The sequence below is a fragment of the Telopea speciosissima genome, chromosome 1 (genome assembly GCF_018873765.1).
Source record: "Telopea speciosissima isolate NSW1024214 ecotype Mountain lineage chromosome 1, Tspe_v1, whole genome shotgun sequence".
NCBI lineage: Eukaryota > Viridiplantae > Streptophyta > Magnoliopsida > Proteales > Proteaceae > Telopea > Telopea speciosissima.
In genome coordinates, this window is record NC_057916.1 from 48,653,600 (window position 1) to 48,677,277 (window position 23,678).

General features: G+C 38.0%; 1 protein-coding gene across 1 annotated transcript; it reads left to right on the forward strand.

Moving 5' to 3' along the window:
• Window positions 1-9,751: 9,751 nt before the first annotated feature.
• Window positions 9,752-23,396, forward strand: LOC122650600. Its single transcript, XM_043844003.1, has 2 exons — window positions 9,752-10,018; window positions 22,779-23,396. The coding sequence occupies exons 1-2, from the start codon at window positions 9,752-9,754 to the stop codon at window positions 23,394-23,396; spliced, it is 885 nt and encodes a 294-aa protein (XP_043699938.1).
• Window positions 23,397-23,678: the final 282 nt, after the last annotated feature.

Below are 23,678 nucleotides of genomic sequence, written 5' to 3' on the forward strand. Positions count from 1 at the left end.
CTCCTCCAAATAGAGTAATAAATCAAGAGTTGGTTAATACATCCCCAGTGGGTCAAAGTTCATCAAACTTAAAGGTTTTAAAAATGGATTGGTCCTCAACAATGAAATCCATAGAATAACCTAAGCTAGGCCAACATAAGCATCACAAGCAAAGCAAGCGACAAAACTCATAGGTTCGGCATCAAAATAGGTCATCCTATACAATAGTCCTATGAATTAATGCCTTCAATCCCCAGTGGATCCTTACAGGAAAAGATCAATACAGTGTAACATAGACAATCCAAGCAATGGTTCAAAAAAAGAGGACTACCCACACATAAACCTAAGCTAAGATTACCCAAATCAACAAGAGGCAATTTTCATAAGCGCGTTCATACTGGAATTCAAGATAAAGGAGTCCAAGGCTTACCTTGGGCGGCTTCTAGGCATTGTCGTAAATGTGGGATGGCATGTCTCTGAGCAATCAGCCCTTATACCATGGAGCCCTCGACGACTCCTCGCAATCGCTCAGCCCATCCTCGTCCAGACCCGTCTCTAGATGTCAAGCGGGATCACCTCCTTCCCGTATCACAATGCTTGAACTCCTCGGTCTCTTGGGAGGAGGAGGTGTACTATTAGACCCCATGGGCCTCTTACCCCTATCTTGCCCAGACATCATAGAGAAAGAACAAGAAGAACCGAGAAATACAAGGGAAAATCAGATTTCCTCACAATTCCAATCGGATAGAAATAGAGAAGAATAAGAGACGATCATTTCGAACACAAGAATGGGAGATTTGATCCACAAATAAGGTCACACGGTCTAAAATGGTGGAAAATTACTTTGGAAACCCAAAGCTCTTGGAGAAAATCAAGTTTGGAATGATTTTAAAATGAGACTTTTTACATTCATAAAAGGGATTTTTCTCGTAGAATCGACATCGAACAGGGTTACCTTCGACATCGATGCACTGTCGAATAAAGCACTTCGATGCGGGCTTTCAATGTCGAAGAAGCCCTTTTCAATGTTGAGCAACACATTTTGCAAATGCTACCAAATTTCAAATTTTGAGCAAGTGGGTCCACCCCACGGTGACTTGGCACCCCTAGCATGCCAATGCCCACCTTATATGTGGCCCGCGCATGCAATCAAGCAAGATTCCCAATCTCCAATCATGCCGGCAAAATCGATGATTACCAACTTGGGATCTCGATCAGCGAATCACACACGTCCCTGCATTAGCAAAATTACTAGTCTACCCTACCATGGCCAGAACTACACAGCCATCTGCAATGATTACAAAATTACCCCTGCATCTTGCCCTATCAACGGTGAATTTACCCCCAAGAGTACCTGTACTATTGGCAAACCTTATACAAAGCACCATGCCCAAACTATCGGCAACTCTCTTCAAGTATGCCACGCCCTATCAGCGGCGAATTACTCTCCAAAGTGCCCGTACTATTGGCAATCTTCATCCACCATGCCTTATCAACTGTAATATTTCCCAGTACGAATGGCAAATACTATTTATAATCATGATGAAAGAGCCCGTACAATCGGCCAGTCAGTCACCCTAGCCAACATAGCCCGAACTATTGGCAGCCCGCGCATTACTACAAGTTCAACTGATGGAGCCACCTACGCAGGTACGCCTCTATCCCTTAAACTCTGGCGCCCCTAAGCAACGTACTGGCGAGTTTTCGCTCAATCCGACGAGATGAAGTATTTGTCAAATCACTTCTTTGGCTTATAATTGTGCACAGTCTTAGTTAAAGAGGGGCATTTTGTAGACACTTCATTTTGTCCTTCCCCTGAAGATTTCCTGTAACAATGATGATGTGAATTCACCTAGAGGGGGGGTGAATAGGTGAATGTAGTGGAAAATAAAACATATGCAAAAATAAAAATATTATCAATAAAAGACAATTAAATTGCAAAGTTGACACCAAGATTTATAGTGGTTTGGCCAAAACTTGCCTACATCCACTCCTCTCACCTTAGAGAGAATTCCACTAAAACCAATCTTGAGAATGAGCAAGAGAACTCGTACAAATCTTGATTGAGAGTAAGAGGACTCAACACTACTCTTGATTCCGAGCAAGAGGACTCAATTAACACATATAATAAAAAAATTACTAGGAAAAGGGTTACCTCTGTTAGAAAATATGGTCCTACACTCTACTTCCTCCAAGTCATCCCTATGATGATGTTTTGATGATAACAAATAAGACTTGGACTAATGCTTATGTTCTAAGTGTTTTAGAGTCAAAGCATAGCATCAAGTGAGGGGGAGCATATACAAGTGTTCAAAGACCACTTTCAAAGAAGATTGAAGCTTGGAAGTCAAAGACATGTGGTTAGAAGCTTAAAGCATTGAAGAATTGAAGACTTTGTCTATTTATAAATATGTAATCTCTATTATTTCTTGAGTCACATTCGATGTAATGCACACACACATGCATGCATCCATCTAGAATGACCCTAGGAGGTTATTCAAACTCCTAATCTTGTGACCAATTGGGTTTGAAATATCCAAAACAACCCCTGAGGAAATTAGACTAAAGTTACATTGTAATTCCCTAATCCGGCAAACCGGATCCCAATCCGGCACACCGGATTAATGGGTGTCTCAGAGAAACACCTCCAGTAACCCCTTTACCCATGCTAGATAAGGATCCAGCATACCGGATCCTCTCTTGGGTGTATTTTGCCCTGATCCGGCATACCGGATCTCAATCCAGCATACCGGATCAGTGCTTGACTAATCAATTATGACTGTTATTCTCCTATCTCTTTAGGAAAGTAGGTAATCTGGCATACCGGATTCCCATCCAGCATACTGGATCACTTATAGTATGTGGGATTCTTTTCTTAATTGGATTCCTAATTGGTTCTAAGCCTCTAGCCTATAAATACCCTCTTGATTAGTGTTCTAAACACTACAACAATCATCAATCAAGAGCTCTAAGCAATCAAGCACTCCCTTGTGAGATTATTCTTTTAAGATCAAGAAGATCGAAGAAAATTCAATCTCATTTTTGCTCCTTCATACACACTTGCATCCAAGTTACATACATTGAAAGGTAGCATCTTTTCTACAAAAGTTTAAGGTAACTCTAAACCATTTTGTAGTTCTTTTACTTTGTTTAAAGTTGTTGTTGAGTCCGCTTGCTCAAAATCAAGAGTAGTGAGTCCTCTTACTCGGAATCAAGATTGGTTGAGTCCTCTTGCTCGGAATCAAGAGTAGTTGAGTTCTCTTATTCTTAATCAAGATTTGTATGAGTCCTCTTGCTCTTACTCAAGATTCGATTTAGTGAATTCTCTCTAAGGTGAGAGGAGTGGATGTAGGCACATATTGGCCGAATCACTATAAATTATTTGTGTCTTTTTACACTGCTTGTCTTTACTCTTCTTTATCTTTATTGTTTGATTTTATTTTCTCATAGTTATTTTAATTTTTGAACCTACACCTATTTACCCCCCCTCCTCTAGGTGAATTCACATTTGGTATTAGAGCGGGAGCTCAAGACCGTGATTATCTTTAATCCAGCTAAGAGTTAAAGACTATGGGAAGTTCTGCTAACCGTAAGTTCGAAGGTTATAACATTATCCGACCTCCCTTTTTTTAAGGTGAAGGATTCTCCTATTGGAAGAATCGCTTCAAGAACTTCGTATGTGCCAATAACATTGATGCATGGGAAGTTATAGAGAACGGACCCAATACTGCAGACAAGCCCAAAGAAGAATGAACCCCAGTTGAGAAAGCTAAGATGCAACTCAACTATGTTGCTAGAAGTTATCTTCAATATGCATTAGGAGAAAAAGAATATAATAGGACATGCATGTGTGACTCCGCTAAGGAGATGTTTGATTAGCTTATAGTGACCTATGAAGGTACTTCTAAAGTTAAGCAATCTAAGATTGACATGTTAGTGAATGAATATGAATTGTTTAGAATGAAAAATGATGAAGATATATATGTCATGTTTACTCGATTTACTAACATCGTGAACAAGTTGAAAGGATTAGGTAAGGTTTACTCCAATAGTGAGAATGTTCGAAAGATTCTAAGATCCCTCTCAAAGGAATGGAGACCCAAGACTATAGCCATAAGAGAATCAAAAGATATTGATAAGTTAACTCTAGATGAGCTGTTGGGATCACTTCAAACACATGAGATGGAGCTAAAGCAAGACACCAAGGAGGATGAGCCTAAGGAACCCCAGAAGAAAATTGTCGCATTCAAAACCTATGATATCAGTGACGATGATGAAATTGCCTATTTGTCAAAGAAATTCTCAAGATTTTTGAAGAACAAAGGAAAACCTTCATTCAACAGAAGGAAATTCTCAAAAGACCAAAAAGTAAAAATATTTCTAAGGATAATTCTGACTCTTCTTCAGAGGAAATCTTGTGTTATGAATGTAGAAAACCTGGACATTTTAGAGGAGATTGCCCTAAAATGGAGAAGTATAAGAAGGCCTACAAAGTCGAACACACCTTCGACTCAAGTGATAAAGACGAAGATAATGAAGAATCACAAGAAGAAGGGGAACAATCCAACCTCGCTTTAATGGCTACTGAAAAAGAAGAAGAAACTCAAAATTCGGTAACTCCTATTTTTCCTTCTAAAGATAAAGATTATTTAGAATTGGAAGAAGTTTTTGAAGATTTATATCAAAGTAGCATAGAATTGACTACTACTAAGAAAGATCTCCTAAAGGAGATAAACACTCTCAAAGACCAAAACACATCTCTAACTTCTCAAGTAGAGACTTTGGAAGAAAAAAAAAGAGAAACTGTGTAAAGCATTAGAATCATTCACAAATGGCAAAAAGACTCTTGATATTTTACTCGAAAATGCCTCCAAAGCACCCTTCAACAAGGAAGGAGTAGGTTATGATGTGAACAAGAGTTCAAATCATACTAATGAGACAAGTTCAAGTAAAGTAACAAGTAAGAAAGTGAAGAAGAAGTGTTGCAATTACTGTAAAAAGAAAGGACATTTGACTGAGGAATGTTATGTTAGAAAGAAAACTCCTCAATTAAACAAATCAAATCCCAAAGGGAAGACCCTAAGCCCAAATATCCCTCAAACTGTTGTATGCAACAATTACAACAAAAAGGGACACACTATTTGGGAATGTTATTATATGAAGCAACCTTTTTGACCTCCTAGAAGACCCTTCAATGGTCAAAATAGGAAAAATCCACCAAAGGTGCAAAGACCACCAAATAACCAAGGGTCATATAGAATGTCTCAAAACCAAAGACCTTGGAACCCTCAACCATACACAAACTGGTATGGAAATCAAAAGGCAAGTGGTCACCAAATGGTGTGGAGACCAAGAGGAATGTATAATACTAACAATAATGGACCCAACACCCAATGGGGACCAAAGTTTTATTAAGCATTCTTGTTTTGTAGATACATCTAAGCAAAGATGAATGGTATATTGATAGTGGTTGGTCAAAGCATATGACATCCAACCCAAAGTTTTTTTTTTTTAAGAACTCAAAAAGCAAAAAGGAGGATGAATATCTTTTGGAGATAATAGCAAAGGAAGAATCATCGGTAACGGTTCAATAAAGTTTGGAGGTACGACAATCTCTAATGTTAGCCTAGTTAAAAATTTAAAGTACAACTTGCTTAGTGTAAGTCAATTTTGTAACAATGGCTATTTCGTTAACTTTAATGCCTCCAAGTGTGAGATTAAAGATTCTCATAATAACTTAATACTTAAAGGATCAAGAAAGAATAGTGTTTATATTTGTACCTTCAACATGAACTCTCATGATGCTTGTCTGTTATCTAAGTTTGATGATGCAACCTTGTGGCATAGAAAGTTGGGACATATAAATCCTAAGATTATAAAATTTCTTTATTTTAAGAATCTAGTGAGAAATCTACCTAAGCTGAATTTTGATAAGCAACACACATGTGAAACCTGTGAAAGAAGTAAGCTTACTAAAACTTCTCATAAGGCTATTAATTCTGTTGTCACTTCTAGACCTTTATAATTACTTCATTTAGATTTATTTGGACTTATACAAATCACTAGCTTGGAAGGAAAAAAATACACTTTCGTTATTGTAGATGACTACTCCTGGTTCACTTGGACCCTCTTTCTCAAGCATAAGAATGATGCATTCGAGGAATTTGTAACTCTTTGCAAGAGAATATAAAATCAAAAGGGTTACATGATCACTCCCATAAAAAGTGACCATGGTGGTGAATTTGACAATATAGACGAATTTGGTGAGTTTTGTCGAAAGCAAGGTATAACACATAACTTCTCAGCTCCTAGAACACCACAATCAAATGATGTGGTCGAAAGAAAGAATAGAATAATCCAAGAAACAACTAGGACAATGCTCAATGAATACTCCTTGCCTTAATATTTTTGGGCTGAAGCTGTACACACGGCTTGCTATGTGTTAAACTGAGTTTTGATAAGACCCATTTTGTTAAAGACTCCCTATGAATTGTTTAATAACAAATTGCCTAAAGTAGACTATATTAAAGTTTTTGGATGTGCTTGTTTCATTCTTAATACTAAAGATAATCTAGGCAAATTTAAAGAAAAGACTGATGATGGTATATTCCTAGGCTACTCCACAAACAGTAGAGCATATAGAGTGTTTAATAAGAGAATACTAGTTGTGGAAGAGTCTATGAATGTTAGATTTGATGAATTTATGGCAAAAGAAAAGTATAAGGACTTAGAAGATGATGATGAAGATGAAGTACTTGAAATTAGGAAAAGAGTTGAAAAAGTCATTTTAGATGAGCCTGATGTTCAAGTACATCAACTTCCTAAAGAAGTTATAACTGTTAAAGATCATCCCCTTGACCTTGTCATTGGAGACCTAAATAAAGGAATACAAACTAGGAGTAAAATCTAAATGTTTATTCTAATGTAGCCTTTATATCTACCATCGAACCCAAGAACATTAAAAAGGCTATTTTGGATAGTGATTGGACAGTCGCTATGCAAGAAGAACTTAACCAATTTGAAAGGAATCAAGTTTGGGACTTAGTGCCAAAACCCTCTAACACCAAGATTATTAGTACTAGATGGGTATTTAGGAATAAACTTGATGAAGATGGTAATATCACTAGAAACAAAGCTAGACTAGTTGCTCATGGATATAACCAACAGGAAGGAATTGATTTTGATGAATCATATGCATCTGTAGCTAAACTTGAGTCAATTAGAATGTTGCTTGCTTTTGCGTGTCATAAGAATTTTAGGTTATACCAAATGGACATCAAAAGCACTTTCTTGAATGGTTACATCAGTGAAGAAGTCTACGTATCTTAACTGCCTGACTTTGAAGACTCAAAATTTCTGGACCATGTATACAAATTAAAGAAGGCCCTATATGGCTTAAAACAGGCCCCAAGAGCATGGTACGACAGATTGAGTAAGTTTTTAGTCAATTCTGATTTTTCAATGGGTAAAATAGATACCTCTTTATTTGTCAAGCATGATATAAATGATGTGATAATAGTCCAGATTTATGTAGATGACATAATCTTTGGATCTACAAATGAATCCTTTTGTTCTGACTTTGGCAAATGCATGAGTACTGAATTTGAGATGAGTCTCATGGGTGAACTAAATTTTTTTTTAGGACTGCAAATTAAACAAACTCCTAATGGGATATTCATCAATCAAATAAAGTATCTTAAAGAATTATTAAAGAAATTTGATATCAATGAACAAAAGTCATCCTGTACTCCAATGAGTACATCTATAACTCTGTCCAAAGATGAAGATGGTATCCCTGTTGATCCAACTAAGTATAGAGGCATGATAGGTAGCTTACTTTACCTAACAGCTAGTAGACTTGACATTATGTTAAGTGTCTATGCTTGTGCTAGGTTCCAAGCCAAATCTATGCAATCTCATTTGAGTACTGTAAAGAGAATCTTTAAGTACTTGAAGGAAACTCCAAGCATTGGACTATGGTACCCTATGAACAATGACTTTGACCTTGTTAGCTTCTCTGACGCCAATTTTTTCCGGATGTCACGTTGATCGTAAGAGTACAAGCGAAACTTATCACTTCTTAGGATCGTGTTTAGTGTCATGGTTTAGTAAGAAGCAAAATTCAGTTGCTCTTTCTACCACTAAGGCTAAATACATTGCAGCCGGACGGTGTTGTGCACAAGTGCTTTGGATGAGACAATCTCTCCAAGACTATGGAGTGAAGTTTGACACCTCCCCAATCTAATGTGATAACATAAGTGCAATCAATCTTAGCAAGAATCCGATTTACACTCTCGAGCTAAGCATATTGATATTCGTCATCACTTTCTTCGTGATACAACTCAAAGAGGTGAAATCCGACTTGACAATATTGAAACCGAGAGGCAACTTGCGGACATCTTCACAAAACCTTTGAGTGAAGAACGTTTCTGCTCTCTTAGAAGAGATCTTGGGTTGTGTGACCCTTTTATCTAAGCTAAAAATGTTTTCTAAAAGTTATTTCTTTCAAAATTGCTGTTTTCCTACTGTTCCTACTTGAAACGGTATACCGGATTGCCAAACGGTATATCGAACCAGCTTCTCTGGCAGTTTTTTAACCGTTATTGTCTGAAATGGTATACCGGATTGGAAAACGGTATACCGGATGTTTGAATTTCTACCCGTTTTATAACTGTTGGACCTCTTTTCAAGCCTATTTAAACCCCATTTCTTTGTGTTGTTCTGATTCACTGTTCATCATATCATCTTTCCTCTATCTAAATTCTTTCTATTACTTTAAATATCTTTCTCTTCTCAAAACCTATCTCCACCATGAGTAGAAAAGGGAAGGACCCTATGCCGGAGAGACAACAACCCTCCAAAAGAGGAAGAGGAAGTGGATCAAGGCAACCATATGCTGAAGGAGAAGATCGTTTGTTTCGGTCTAGGGAATGCAAATTGGCATCTCTACTAAGCAAGAAAGATTGAGGAAGGACATGAAGTGGATGTGTTTTCTTTCAATAGCATTCGTCTCGAAGACCGCTTTAAGGACATCGGTTGAGAACCCATTCTCAATATGGATGACCCTTGCTATCCAAACCTTGTCAAGTATTTCTACACCAACCTCTACTTCAGCGGCACGGAACAAGACTTGAAACTTCATTCTTATGTGAAGGGAACTCAAATAGGCCTTTCTCTTGATGATCTTGCTCGCATCCTTCACATTCCAAATGATGGCCCCTGCATCTTTTGGACTCCAAAGAATACCAATTTCGGTGATTTGATCAACCATGAAGAGATATACTCCTCCATCCTAAAACAATTTGATCCAAATGCCGGAACTATTGTTGTTGGTCGCCTTCGTCTTATACCTCATGTCATCTCTTGCATAGTCCAACACAACATTATTCCTAGGGGTGGTGATAGAAACAAGTGTCTTACGCCACAAGCTTATATCACTTATTGCATCTACACCAATAACCCTACCAATCTTCCTTACTTCATCATGCAATACATGGAATCTTGTACTCATCCTCATGGGAGCACTAACCTTCCCTATGGTAGGCTCCTCACTCGTGTTTTTTGGGTGTACAACTTAGATCTTGATCGTGAGGAAGTAGCCCCTGTTTCCTCCCAATACATCACTCAAAATAGTTTTCATACAATAGCTATTCCTCCTCCTTCCAATGTGTTCATCGAAGAAGATTTGGGAGACCAAGTGCCTCCTCCTCCTATTGCTTGAGAAGGGATACCAGCATCTCTACACGATTGGGTGTTAAGCATTAATGAATACATGGATGAAGCCAACACTCATATCATGGAACTTAAACTTGGACAAGAACGGATTCAAGATGATGTGGCATCTCTCCGTGATGATGTGAAATCCGACTTTAACAATATGTATCTGCGCCAAGACAAGCTTCTTCACTCTTTTCAAACTCTTGCTCTCAATCTTGGACATCTTGCTCTTGATACACCAGGAGCAACTCCACAAGGAGTTCCACCATCGTTCGTCGGTGCATCCAGCTCTATTTCACCTCTTCCACCCTTTGATCCTCCGGTTTGATATGTTTTGACTTTCTTTTTGATAATGCCAAAGGGGGAGAAGTATATTATATTTTGTTTAAAAGCTGTAATGGATAATGATTATGGTTTTATAAATAAATTTGTTTGGTTTAAAGAATTATTATTATTCTTATCTCTTATTCCTTGCATACATTATTTTTGTGTGGTTTAAAGAATTATTATTATTCTTGTCTCTTATTCCTTGCATACATTATTTTTGTTTGGTTTAAAGAACTATTATTATTCTTGTCTCTTATTCCTTGCATACATTATTGCTCATTATTGCTCTCCATTATTTATATCTTTTGTGGATTATTTTGTCATCATCAAAAAAGGGGAGATTGTTAGGAAAATGGTCCTACACTCTACTTCCTCCAAGTCATCCCTATGATGATATTTTGATGATAACAAATAAAACTTGGACTAATGCTTATGTTCTAAGTGTTTTAGAGTCAAAACATAGCATCAAGTGAGGGGAAGCATATATAAGTGTTCAAAGACCACTTTCAAAGAAGATTGAAGCTTGGAAGTCAAAGACATATGGTTAGAAGCTTAAAGCATTGAAGAATTGAAGACTTTTGATTGAAGACTTTGTCTATTTACAAATATATAATCTCTATTATTTCTTGAGTCACATTCAATGTAATGCACACACACACACACGCGAGCATGCATCCATCTAGAATGACCCTAGGAGGTTATTCGAACTCTTGATCTTGTGACCAATTGGGTTTGAAATACCCAAAATAACCCCTGAGAAAATTAGACTAAAGTTACACTGTAATTGCCCAATCCGGCATACTGGATTAATGGGTGTCTCAGAGAAACACCTCCAGTGACCCCTTTACCCATGCTGGATAAGGATCCAGCATATCGGATCCTCTCTTGGGTGTATTTTGCCCTGATCCGACATACCAGATCCCAATCCAGCATACCGGATCAGTGCTTGACTAATCAATTATGATCGTTATTCTCCTATCTCTTTAGGAAAGTAGGTAATCCGGCATACCGGATCACTTATAGTATGTGGGATTCTTTTCTTAATTGGATTCCTAATTGGTTCTAAGCCTCTAGCCTATAAATACCCTCTTGATTAGTATTCTAAATACTACAACAATCATCAATCAAGAGCTCTAAGCAATCAAGCACTCCCTTGTGAGATTATTCTTTCAAGATCAAGAAGATCGAAGAAAATTCAATCTCATCTTTGCTTCTTCATACACACTTACATCCAAGTTGCATACATTGAAAGGTAGCATCTTTTCTATTAAAGTTTAAGGTAACTCTAAACCATTTAGTAGTTCTTTTACTTTGTTTAAAGTTGTTGTTGAGTCCTCTTGCTCGAAATCAAGAGTAGTGAGTTCTCTTGCTCGGAATCAATATTGGTTGAGTCCTCTTGCTCAGAATCAAGAGTAGTTGAGTGCTCTTGCTCTTAATCAAGATTTGTACCAGTCCTCTTACTCTTACTCAAGATTCGATTTAGTGAATTCTCTCTAAGGTGAGAGAAGTGGACATAGGCACATATTGGCCGAACCACTATAAATTGTTTGTGTCTTTTTACACTACTTGTCTTTACTCTTCCCTATCTTTATTGTTTGGTTTTATTTTCGCATAGTTATTCTAATTTTTGAACCTACACCTATTCATCCCCCCTCTAAGTGAATTCACAACCTCAACCTTAATAAGTGTGTAAGCTACCTTCCACCCTTGGAGCTTGAAGCTATATGAGGTAGAGGAGCTTGAGTGTGTGAGCTTTGTGATGAATTGATGCTTGAAATCAATGAATGCTCACTTGAGGCTATGATACTTAGAGCTTGTATTGAAGTCTCTTAATGATGATGATTAGTATTAATTAGAGCTTAAACAAGTGCCTATTTATAGGCTAGGTAGCTCAAATTAATTAGGAATCTGTCTTAAGATCGGATTTAAAAGACAGAGCTAATCCAGTATGTCGGATCCCAATCCGGTATGCCAAATCACCAAATTACTTAAATTAAAGCCTTTGACTCAACGGTCAAATCCCAACGGTTATAATTGGATTCGGTATGCGGGATCCATGTCTGTAGTGATAATTTTAATCCGGTATGCCGGATTCAAATCCAAAGCATTCTGTTTGCTCTCTGTGACTTTATATCTGTGGGACAATGATCCAGTATGCCAGTTTTAGATTCGGTATACCGAATCAGCAGTTGTTCAAGAATACTGCAAGTCCTTTAAAGGACTAATATGGGGGGTGATATCCACTTAGCATGGGCACATGGAATTGGGTTATTTTTCACCTCCCAAGGTATTTCTTCATGTATGCATGCGTGTGTGTGTGCGATACATTGATTTAGACCTTAATACATTTTTTACAACTTTATTACAACTTCAAAAGTACTTCAAGTCTTGGATGTTTCAAGTCTTGAGTATGTCATAGCTTAGCTTGAATTTCCTCCAAGAATAATTTGAAGTGTTTGTCTTGTGTTGCTTGTGTATATATACTCTTGAACTTAGGTACTCCCCCTCATTTGTTGCCATGCTCTTGTAGAGGGCTTCTTATGCATCCAGATTTCTTATGCATCTAGAACAACAGTTAGTACACAAAAGTTTATTTGTTATCATTAAAACCATGATATAAAGGAGTGTGTGAGGTCCTTTCCTTAATAATCTCTCCTTTTTTGATGATGACAAATAATCGAACAAAGTAAGAAAAATAATGTAATCTTGCACAAAAGTAAGAATGCATATCATAATTAAAATTCATAATTGCAATTGCATATATAGATTGCAAATAAAGGAATACATAAAACTTTCAAGATTACTACAACCTTTTTCCACTTTTTCTCCCCATTTTGACATTATAAAAAAAATGAACAATAAAATTACAGGGCTTCGGGGTTAGGTGGATCTTGAGAAGACATCCCGGGAAAAGGTGGAATTGAGGGAATAGAATAAAAGAGATAAAATATAATCATTCAAAGGGGTTACATATCCCTAGTTCTCTTCTTAATATACAAAATCTCTCCTCACTCAGGGGTTTAGTAAAAATATCTGCGAGTTGCTTCTCGGTCTCTATGAAGTCAAGTCTGATTTCACCTCTTTGAGCTGTATCACGCAAGAAGTGATGACGGATATCATTATGTTTTGCTCTTGAGTGTAAAATCAGGTTTTTACTTAAGTTAATGGCACTGGTGTTATCACACTGGATTGAGGAAATGTCAAACATAATTTCGTAATCTTGGAGAATTTGTCTCATCCATAACACCTGTGCACAACACCATCCGACTGCAATGTATTCGGCCTCGATGGTTGATAAAGCAACAGAATTCTGCTTTTTGCTAAACCACGAGACTAAACAAGATCCTAGGAAATGACAAGTCCCACTTGTGCTCTTTTGATCAACATGACACCCGACAAAGTCGGCGTTGGACAAGCTAATTAGGTCAAAGTCATTGTCCATAGGGTACCAAAGGCCAATGCTTGGAGTTCCTTTTAAGTACTTAAAGATTCTCTTTATAGTACTCAAATGGGATTACATAGGTTGGGCTTGAAACCTAGCACAAGCACAGACACTAAACATTATGTCAGACCTACTAGCTGTTAAGTAAAGTAAACTACCTATCATACCTCTATATTTTGTGGGGTCAACAGGAGTTCCATCTTCATCTTTGGACAAAGTTACCAATGTACTCATTGGAGTACTAGAGGATTTTTGTCCGTTGATGTCAAATTTCTTCAAGAGTTCCTTAAGATATTTAGTTTGACTAATGAAAATTCCATTAGGAGTTTATTTTATTTTGAGTCCTAAAAAGAAATTTAATTCTCCCATTAGACTCATTTCAAACTCACTACTCATTGATTTACTAAATTCATGACAGAGTGCATCATTAGTGGAACCAAAAATAATGTCATCAACATAAATTTGAACAATAATCAAATCACTTTTCTTATGCCTAACAAATAAAGTAGTATCAATCTTACCCATTGAGAAACCATTATCAATAAGAAACTTACTCAACCTGTCATACCAAGCTCTTGGGGCTTGTTTCAAGCCATACAAAGCCTTCTTAAGTTTGTAGACATGGTTTGGGTACTTGGAGTCTTCAAATCCAGGGGGTTGGATGACATGTACTTCTTCATTAATGAAATCATTCAAAAATGTACTTTTCACATCCATTTGATGTAATTTAAAATTCTTATGACATGCAAATGCAAGTAACATTCTAATGGATTCAAGTTTAGCTACAGGTGCATATGTTTTATCAAAGTCAATGCCTTCTTGTTAGTTATAGCCTTGAGCGACCAATCTAGCCTTGTTTTCAATTATGTTTCCATCTTCATCAAGTTTGTTTCTAAATACCCATCTAGTTCCAATAATTTTGGTGTTCATGGGTTTTGGCCCTAAGTCCCAAACTTGATTTCTTTCAAACTGATTAAGCTCTTCTTGTATAGCAATTATCCAATTACTATCCAATGAGGCTTCTTTTATATTCTTAGGTTCAATGGTAGAGATGAAGGCTACATTTGAACAAACATTTTGAATTTTACTTCTAGTTTGTATGCCTTTCTCTAGGTTTTTGATGAACACATTTATGTGTGAAATATTAGGGCATAAAGCATGCATTTTACCACATTGGACAGAGTTACTTTGGTGCTTTCTTGTGCTTTTCAGGTTTTTGGCTATTTTATGCTATTCTGGGCTATCGGGAGCTACATGTCCAAATCTACACGTAAAGTCACCATTTTTCTTTCTATGGCTGTAAAGAGGACTAAATTTTGAGCAAGATGGACGTGACAGAATTCAAGTACGCATCCGTTTAGGCCTCCATGTAAGCGATTATTCTTTTCAGGCTAGGAAAGAATAATGGGCCAAAAATGAGCTGGAATGCAAGCCCAAGCCTGTCTACCACTTCCCAAGGGTACTTTTGACAGTAAAGAAGGTATTTCTAATCAAGGACTGAGATTTACGACAAGTATAAGGCCCTATCTGTGATTTTCAAATCTTAAAGAGAGAGACAAGCTGCCATCCACACAAGGGGGGACCACTCTCCACGTTTTTTGGAGCACATATACAAGCCTCGACGTTTTTTCTAGGGACCACACAATGCTCCACGATTTTTTAAGGTTAGTGTGGGGATGTAATTAATTGTTGAGTGGAATCCTAGTCATCACACTCTCTCTCCTTCAACTTTCCAAGGGTACTTTTGAAATTTGACTATGCATAGATATCTTTTGGAGAATATTCTTTCGTCCTTGGAAGGTTGAAAAGTCAAAGTTTGGAGATGCCTTGATCATCTTACTTAGAGAAGACACCTGCGAAGAAAAGGAAGCACAAGAAAGAAATTGGAAATTCTACTTTTTGGAAATTAGCAGGTCTATTGGACCAAGCTTTGTATCTCTCCTACTTTCCATATTTTTTATTTTTTTTGGGGATTCAATTTTTTTGTAAGGAATGAAAGATAGGAGAATATAATTTTGGGAGATTCCCTTCTCCACCCTCCACGGTTTTAGAAGGAGAGAGCCTCCCAAAACCGTGGAGGCCTCTCTTCTCTCCCTCTTCTCTCTTCTCCTCTCCTTCCCCCTATAAATACCCCTTGCTTTGGGGTTATAATTAGTTCAATTTTAGTGCAATTCTAATTCAATTTTTTATGATTTTTCTTCTTCTTCTCCTTCTAATTTGTAATTTCTCTAGTTCTAGTTTGATTGTATGAACTTAGTTCAATGGTTATAATGAGTTTATGCAAGCTTTAATTTCAATTAATGTCTTCAATATGGTTGTAATTTTTTAATTCTAGTTTAGTTTTAAAGTTTTCTAGTCTAAGTTCCTAAGTTTGTGAGAAGACTTGGAGATTTAGAAAAGGAAGCCATGCAAGGATTATTCAAGTTTTTCAAACTTGATCAACTACTTTCATTCAAAGCCTAAGCAATTCATGCACTTTCAACTTTGGCAGAAAGGTGTATTAGTTCTTATTTTTATTTTTATTTTCTTTTTCTTCTTAACCTCTTAATTCTTCCACTATTTTTATTTTAATCTTACTCCCATCCCCTCCATTCCCTCCACTCTAGTAGGACTTTAATTCTCCACTTTTTATTTTTATTCTCATTCTCCTACCTCTCTAATTCTTCCATGCTTATGGAATTTTATTTTTTATTCACTATCATCATCATGCATTATGTTAAATTTTTACTTTAATTATATTTGTTTTAATTTTAGATTTGGTAGGAGCATTTCAAGTATGGTAGAGAAAGCAAACAATTTCAGTCCGGTTCAAGCACCTTCGGGTTTTACTTCTTTAATCTCTTAACTTTATTTTTCCTTTGTTTTTGTGGTGTATGGCTACGATTTATTCCTTCAAATCCACGTTATTATTGATAGGTTAGATGAATGTGTGTTAGGACGCCAATTCAATTCCGTAGATGCGTAATTTTACTAGATGGATGTGTGTTAGGATTCGATTCAGTAGATGCTTGTGAGTTAGGATACGTTAGTTTAATTCAACACTTTAATTAATTTGGTTCACTTTGCATTGCTTTTAAGTGAGTAAGATAGAGTAGTATACATCTCCTTGAGTTCGACCCGTAGCTACGATTGATCCGTACGCTTGCAGTAATTATTTCTTGCAAACAGTTTTCAATAACAACGTCAAGAGAGTGATCTTTGATAGTCCTTATTTCCTTTGGAAGTTGATGTACATGATCATTAGGTTCTTCTAAAGAGACATTTTCAACTCTTTTCCTAATTTCAAATACTTCATCTTCATCTACTTCTTCTAAGTCTTTATATTTATCCTTGGCCATAGATTCATCAAATTTGACAATCATAGACTCTTCCACAACTAAAGTTCTTTTATTGAATACTCTATAAGCTCTATTATTTGTAGAGTAGCCTAGGAATATACCATCATCGGCCTTTTCTTCAAACTTTTCTAAGTTGTCCTTTATGTTTAAAATGAAACATGCACAACCAAAAACTTTAAATTAATCAACTTTAGGAAGTTTATTATGAAAAAGTTCATAGGGAATTTTCAAAAGTATAGGTCTTATTAAAACTTGGTTTAACACATAGCATGCCATATGAACGGCTTCGGCCCAAAGATACTTTGGCAAAGAGTACTCATTGAGCCTTGTCTTTGCAGTTTCTTGGATTGTTCTATTTTTCTTTTCAACCACACCATTTGATTGTGGTGTTCTAGGAGCCAAAAAGTTATGAGTTCTACCTTGTTTTCTACCGAAGTCTCCGAATTCATCTATATTGTCAAATTCACCACCGTGATCACTTTTGATAGAGGTGATCAAATAACCCTTCTGATTTTGTATTCTCTTACACAGAGATATAAATTCCTCAAATGCATCATTTTTATGCTTGAGAAAGAGGGTCCGAGTGAATCTAGAATAGTCATCTACTATAACAAAGTATACTTTTTACCTCCTAAACTTGTAGTTTGGATAGGTCCAAATAAGTCAAGGTGGAGTAATTGCAAGGGTCTAGAAGTAGCAACAGAGTTTATGCCCTTGTGAGAAACCTTTGTAAGTTTACTTCTTTAACATGCTCCACAAGTGTGTTGCTTATCAAAGTTCAATTTTGGTAGATTTCTCACCAAATTCTTTGAGGATAGGGATCTAATTATTTTAGCATTTATATATCCCAATTTCCTATGCCATAAGGTAGCATCATCTAATTTTGAAATAAGACAAGCATCATGTGAGTTTACACTAAATATGCAAGTATAAACATTATTTCTTCTACATCCTTCAAGAATCACATTATCGTCAGAATCTTTAATTACACATTTAGAGGCATTAAAATTCATAAAATATCCACTGTTGCATAATTGACTTACACTAAATAGATTATACGATAGGTTATCAACTAAGCTAACATTAGAGATTACTGTACCTCCAAATTTGATTGATCTATTTCTAATTATTCTTCCTTTGTTGTTGTCTCCAAATGATATACATCCTCCTTTTTACTTTTTGAGCTCGGAGAAAAGCTTTGGATTGGATGTCATGTGCTTTGAGTAGCCACTATCGATGTACCATTCTATGTTGCTCTTGTGCATCTACAAAACAATAACACTTAATAAAATTTTGGTCCCCATTGTGTGTTGGGTCCGTCATTATTAGTATCATACATTCCTCTTGGTCTCCAAACCATTTGGTTTCCAATTACTTTTTAATTGCCATACCAATTTTTGTATGATGGGGGGTTTCAAGGTCTTTTATTCTGGGGTACTCTATATGATCCTTAGCTCTTAGATGGCTTTTGCATCTTTGGTGGAGTTCTAGATGCTCTTTGCATCTTTAGAGGACTTCTCCTATTTTAACTATTATAAGGTCTTCTAGGATAATAAAATGCTTGGTTCATATGATAGCATTCCTAAATTGTATGTCCCTTTTTATTGCAGTTATTACATACAACAATTTGAGGGATTTTTAGATTTAGAGTCTTCCCTTTAGGATTGGGTTTCTTAGCCTAAGGGCTTTTCTTCTTGAAATAACATTCCTCAAGAGAATGTCCCTTCTTTTTGCAATAATTACAGTATTTGTGCTTAATTATTTTTTTACTTGCTATTTTACTTGAACTTGGCTCTTTGGTTTGATTTGAACTCATATTCACATCATAGCCTAGTCCTTCTTTGTTGAAAGGTACTTTGGATGTAGATCCAAGTAAAATGTCAAGGTTCTTTTTATCATTAGTAAAAGATTCTAAGGTTTTACATAACTTTTCTTTTTCTTCTTCCAAGTCGTTAACTTGAGAAGTTAAAGTCATGTTTTGATCTTTAAGGGAATTGATCTCTTTTAAGAGATTCTTTGTTGTGGTTGCCAATTCCATGCTACTTTGATAAAGATCCTCAAATGCTTCTTCTAATTCAAAGAAATCTTTATCCTTATGAGATAGAGATGTAGGGGTTACCTCATTTTGATTTCTTCATCTTCAAGGGTCATGAGTGCAAGGTTGGTTTACTCTTCTTCTTGAGATTCTTCGTCTTCCTCTTCTTCATTGCTTGAGTCAAATAAATGTTCGACTTTGTATGCCTTTTTGTATTTCTTTATTTTCAGACAGTCTCCCTTGTAGTGTCCTGATTTCCTACACTCAAAGAAAATAATATCTTTTGAAGAGGAATCAGTATTGTCTTTGGAAATACTCTTACCTTTTTGGTCCTTAGAAAATCTTCTCTTATTGAAAGAGGTTTTGCCCTTGTTCTTTAGGAACCTTGAAAACATCTTTGAGAGATATGCAATCTTGTTATCAGATAGTTCTTCTTCATCATCACTAATTTCGTAGCATGATTTGAAAGCCACGACTTTCTTCTTAGATTCTTTTGGTTCATCTTCCTTGATGTCTAGTTTAAGTTTCATTTCGTGAGTTTAAAGTGATCACAATAGTTCATCTAGGCTCAACTTGTCGATATCTTTTGAATCTTTGATAGCCGTTGTTTTAGGTCTCTATTCCTTGGAAAGAGATCTCAAGATCTTTCTTACATTTTCTTCGTTTGTATAGATCTTATCTAAACCTTTCAACTTATTCACAATGTTAGTAAAATAAGTAAACATAGCATAGATATCCTCATCATTTTTTATTTTAAATAATTCATATTCATTTACAAGCATATCTATTTTGGATTGTTTGACCTCCGAGGTACCTTCATAGGTTATAACAAGTTTGTCAAACATCTCCTTAGCAGTATCATACATGCAAGTTCTATTGTATTCTTTCTCTCTCAAAGCACATTGAATATAGCTAATTGCTACATAGTTAAGTTGAACTTTTACGTTTTCAACGATAGTCCATTCTTCTTTGGGTTTGTCTCTGGTAATGTGGTCCATTTTCAATGACCTCCCAAGCATCAATATTATTAGCACAAACAAAATTTTTGAAACAATTTCCACCTAACAAACCTGTCTAGGTCGGGGTATATGCTACTATGATAACTCGGGAGACACTGTGGGTCACTTAACTTATCGCCACAATGAAACCTCAGTTATCACTAGGGAGTCTACGCCGGTAGAAGCCATCTAACCACCCAGTGGCAGACCCCAATGATCAGTGGTCATCCCTGACTTGGCCTCTCTCCCCCACTGGCAATAAGGAGCCCCGATTACCCAACACATAAACCCATATTGGTAAGGATCGTAGCATAGGGAAATGATTCCTAGCCGTAGATATACTACATGTAAGTCCTATTGTCCCGAGAGGTAATCCGGGTGCATCAACGTCCCATTCCATCTAGTACCCGGTACCAGTCGAGATATGGCGATACAAGGCCAGGATGACAATCAATAATTCTCTTAAACATTTCGGGGTTCCGGCATCGCAACCCGATACAATAACATAAAGAAAACATATCCACATTACAACAATTGTAAACAATATAGTTTATATGCAAGGATGCAATATGTTAAGAATGGATGCAAGCATAATAACAATTATATGATTTATATATATATATATATATATATATATATATATATATATATATATATAATTAACAAGCCCAAACATCACCCAAAACCCACTCACAGTTTGCTTGATTGTTTCTCGGGGTGTTTGATAATATTTGCCTCGGTGCACGCACTCCCATACAAGTTACAGAGTCTGGGGATACATGAGAACAAAGTTAGAAGAGTATAGGTGGGTCCCACGATGGATCCCAATAATTAGTTGGAAATCTAAGTCAAGACAGCACGGGCGGACGCAAGGACGGAGGCAACCAGGTGAGTTTGTTCCTAGCTCCGTCCAAGCATTTAGTGAAAATAGGTGGGACGGATTCACGGATGACACTTCTAAGTGGATCCATTCGTGCATCCGTCCGGACCTTAAGACTTTCCTAAGAGTGAACGAAACCATGGGTGGAACTTCTTAATGAATCCGTTCTTGGCTCCATCCTAACCAGTCCACCAGGTTATACTGAACGGATCAACGGATGGAACCACGATGTTTGATCTGTTCGTTGATCCGTCGAATTTCTTTTTGAGATTAGGCAAGATTTCCATCTCCAGCCTTCCATTCTTGTGACCACAGGGTTCCTAGGCTTAGGGAGGTGAGTCCCAAGTTTTGCCAGGGTCCTAAACACCTAGCCTAACATAGGCCTTACAGGATTTCAAGGGGTTTGGAACTGATAGGTCATAACCTACCAAGGCCACTCATGTCGTGACACGTGGATAACGAGGGCTAGCTCCGGCTCGGCCAACGCACAAATCGGGTCGGTAACACACCTCAGGACAACCCAGATTAACCCAAGTTAGTGATAACTCACCTCAATTGACCCTGGTCAGTTGAGGGTCACGCATTTCGTATGACCCTAGAATCAGACGTTAAGCATGACCCAAGGTCATACACATGATAGCTAGCGGTCTTGCCACCAAGGATTACATGGAACCAAAGTTATTATCTATAAATAGGTAAAGTTTGAATACCGTTTAGCACCTCAAAACTATAAATAGCCATGCCAGGCTTAGGTATGGCACTTCACTTTTTGCTTACTCAAGCTCCTTAGTTTTAGATTTATCTATTGCGAGCTCTGACTTAGGCGTCAGAGTGTACTAATCGGCCCAGGCCGGCACTTCATTGTCTTTCAGTGGTTTTTGCCTGTACAGGACCACTCAAGGATGACCCGACCAAATGAATGGTTGCATGAGTCAGAATTTGTCACAACAGATTGGTGCCGTCTATGGGAAACGTCACAAAGAGCCGTGTGACATGACTATGGAGAGGAGAAATAGTTCCCACCAAGGAAAAAGTGGGGCAGCAAGGAGCCCACCTAGGGAGGAGGTTCAGGTGGAGAGAGGCCCGATCACTTGACAAGCAGCAAGGGCAATGCTCTTTCCAGGACTGTCTTGAGTGCGTCGATCACCCAAACCGGTGATCGAAGAGAACCTGCCTCCACCACCCCCATTACCAATCCCAGGGATCCAGGGTGGTGGACCAAGACTGATACCAGCTATTCTAGGAGTTCAATATTTTGATCCAAACGCACCCGCTACTAATGCATAAGTGCATGACCTGTGTCTCTAGATGGCAGAGACAAACGCGATGCTGAGAAGGATTATGCAAGTGACTCCTGCGCCGACCACCTCTGCGATAAGAGGAGCAGGATGTTCACCGAAGCAAGAGTAGGGCCAATATTGCCAAGAGGAGGAGAAGAACCCCACCCTCGCAGAGAGGTACAAGGCACAAGGGCCAAATACAGGAACGACGGGCGAGATCGCCGACCCGATCCATCCAAAGTCTGAGGAGAGGGTGAGAGGACCAGGTGCAAGAACATCGGGTAAGGTCACCCACCCGATCAATTCGAAGCCCAAGGAGGGTGCGGGAAAGATCACCTGCCATATTGCCCCGAGGGCGATCAGTGCGCAGGGGTTCCCCTCTGGAAGGGAGCGATCGCGGATCTTACCGTCCCAAGGACATCGAGATTGGGCACCACCTGAGAGTCAGTGATGACCGATTACGGAGCTTCAGGAAAAATGTAGCAGAGGAAATGCTAATAGTGTCAAACCAGCATCCTTTTGTCGAAGGAATCATGGATACGAAACTACCAAAGGGATTTAAGGTCCTAGCCTTTGTACTATATGATGGCTCGACCGACCCGATCGACCACATCAATTATTTCAACTCGGTTATGATGGTGTACGGCGGGTCAGACACTGCATCTTGTAGGTTCTTAGCGGCATCGCTAAAAAGCACAGCCACCTACTGGTTTTCACACCTCAGGCCAAGGTTGATCAATGCTTTTACGGAGTTATCTAGGGCATTTGTCACTTGATTTCAGAGCAGTATCAGACAGAAGAAGATAGTAGCCAACTTGCTGGCCATCAAACAGCAAAAGGATGAGTTAATCCGAGATTTTATCTCCAGGTTTAACAGGGAGTCGCTCGACATACCCGATCTGGATGACTCGGTGGTGTTCAACGCACTGCAAAGTGGGATAACCGACATTGAGCTTATCAAATCCCTTATATTGAACAAGGCACATAATATGACCAAACTGATCAGTCAATGTCATCAATTTGCCAACATGGCAGAGATCATCGCAGCTCGAAACGAGGCAAGTGGAGTTCTAAAAAAGAAGCAGATAGCAGAAAAAGAGAAGGAAGAGAAGAAGGTGGAGAAAAAAGATGACAAGAAGCCCCGAACCGACAGGGTGCCTAGCCCCGAGTACACCCCGCTCAATATAAGGAGATCTGAGATACTGATGCAGATAGAAGGAAAGGGACTGTTGAACTGGCCTGGACCTATGTTCTCAAAGCCCGAGGATAGAAACCCTCGAAAATACTACCGTTTTCACAGAGATACAAGGCATGACACGGAAGATTGCAAGCAGTTAAAAAGAGAAATAGAGAACCTCATTTGGGATGGGCATTGGGCATTTATCCAAATATGTGGATAGAAGGAGAGATCCCCGGCCCGAGCAAAAAGAAGGGGAGCGACAATATGGGAAAGATGATCGGAGAGATCAATAGAGGGATGATCGAAGATATGAGAAGGAAAAAGAAAGAGCAACCGAGAAGAGGAGTGAGCCCACCAAGGAGACTGGTCAGTCAAGCCAGCCTTTGGCAGCACCCATCCTCACTATCCTGGGGGGGGCAGGATAGGAATCAATAAGAAAGGCAAGAGCACACGCCCGATTTGTCTGAGTGGCGGAGATGACCAGTAAGGTAGCCAAGGCTGA

What these genes read in the sequence shown, in the direction of transcription:
- LOC122650600 (XM_043844003.1), top strand. Translation starts at nt 9,752, where the DNA reads ATGGATGAAGCCAACACTCATATCATGGAACTTAAACTTGGACAAGAA. An exon ending in TTCCACCCTTTGATCCTCCG is followed by an intron (nt 10,019 to 22,778) that starts GTTTGATATGTT and finishes ACTTGATTTCAG; the next exon opens with AGCAGTATCAGACAGAAGAA.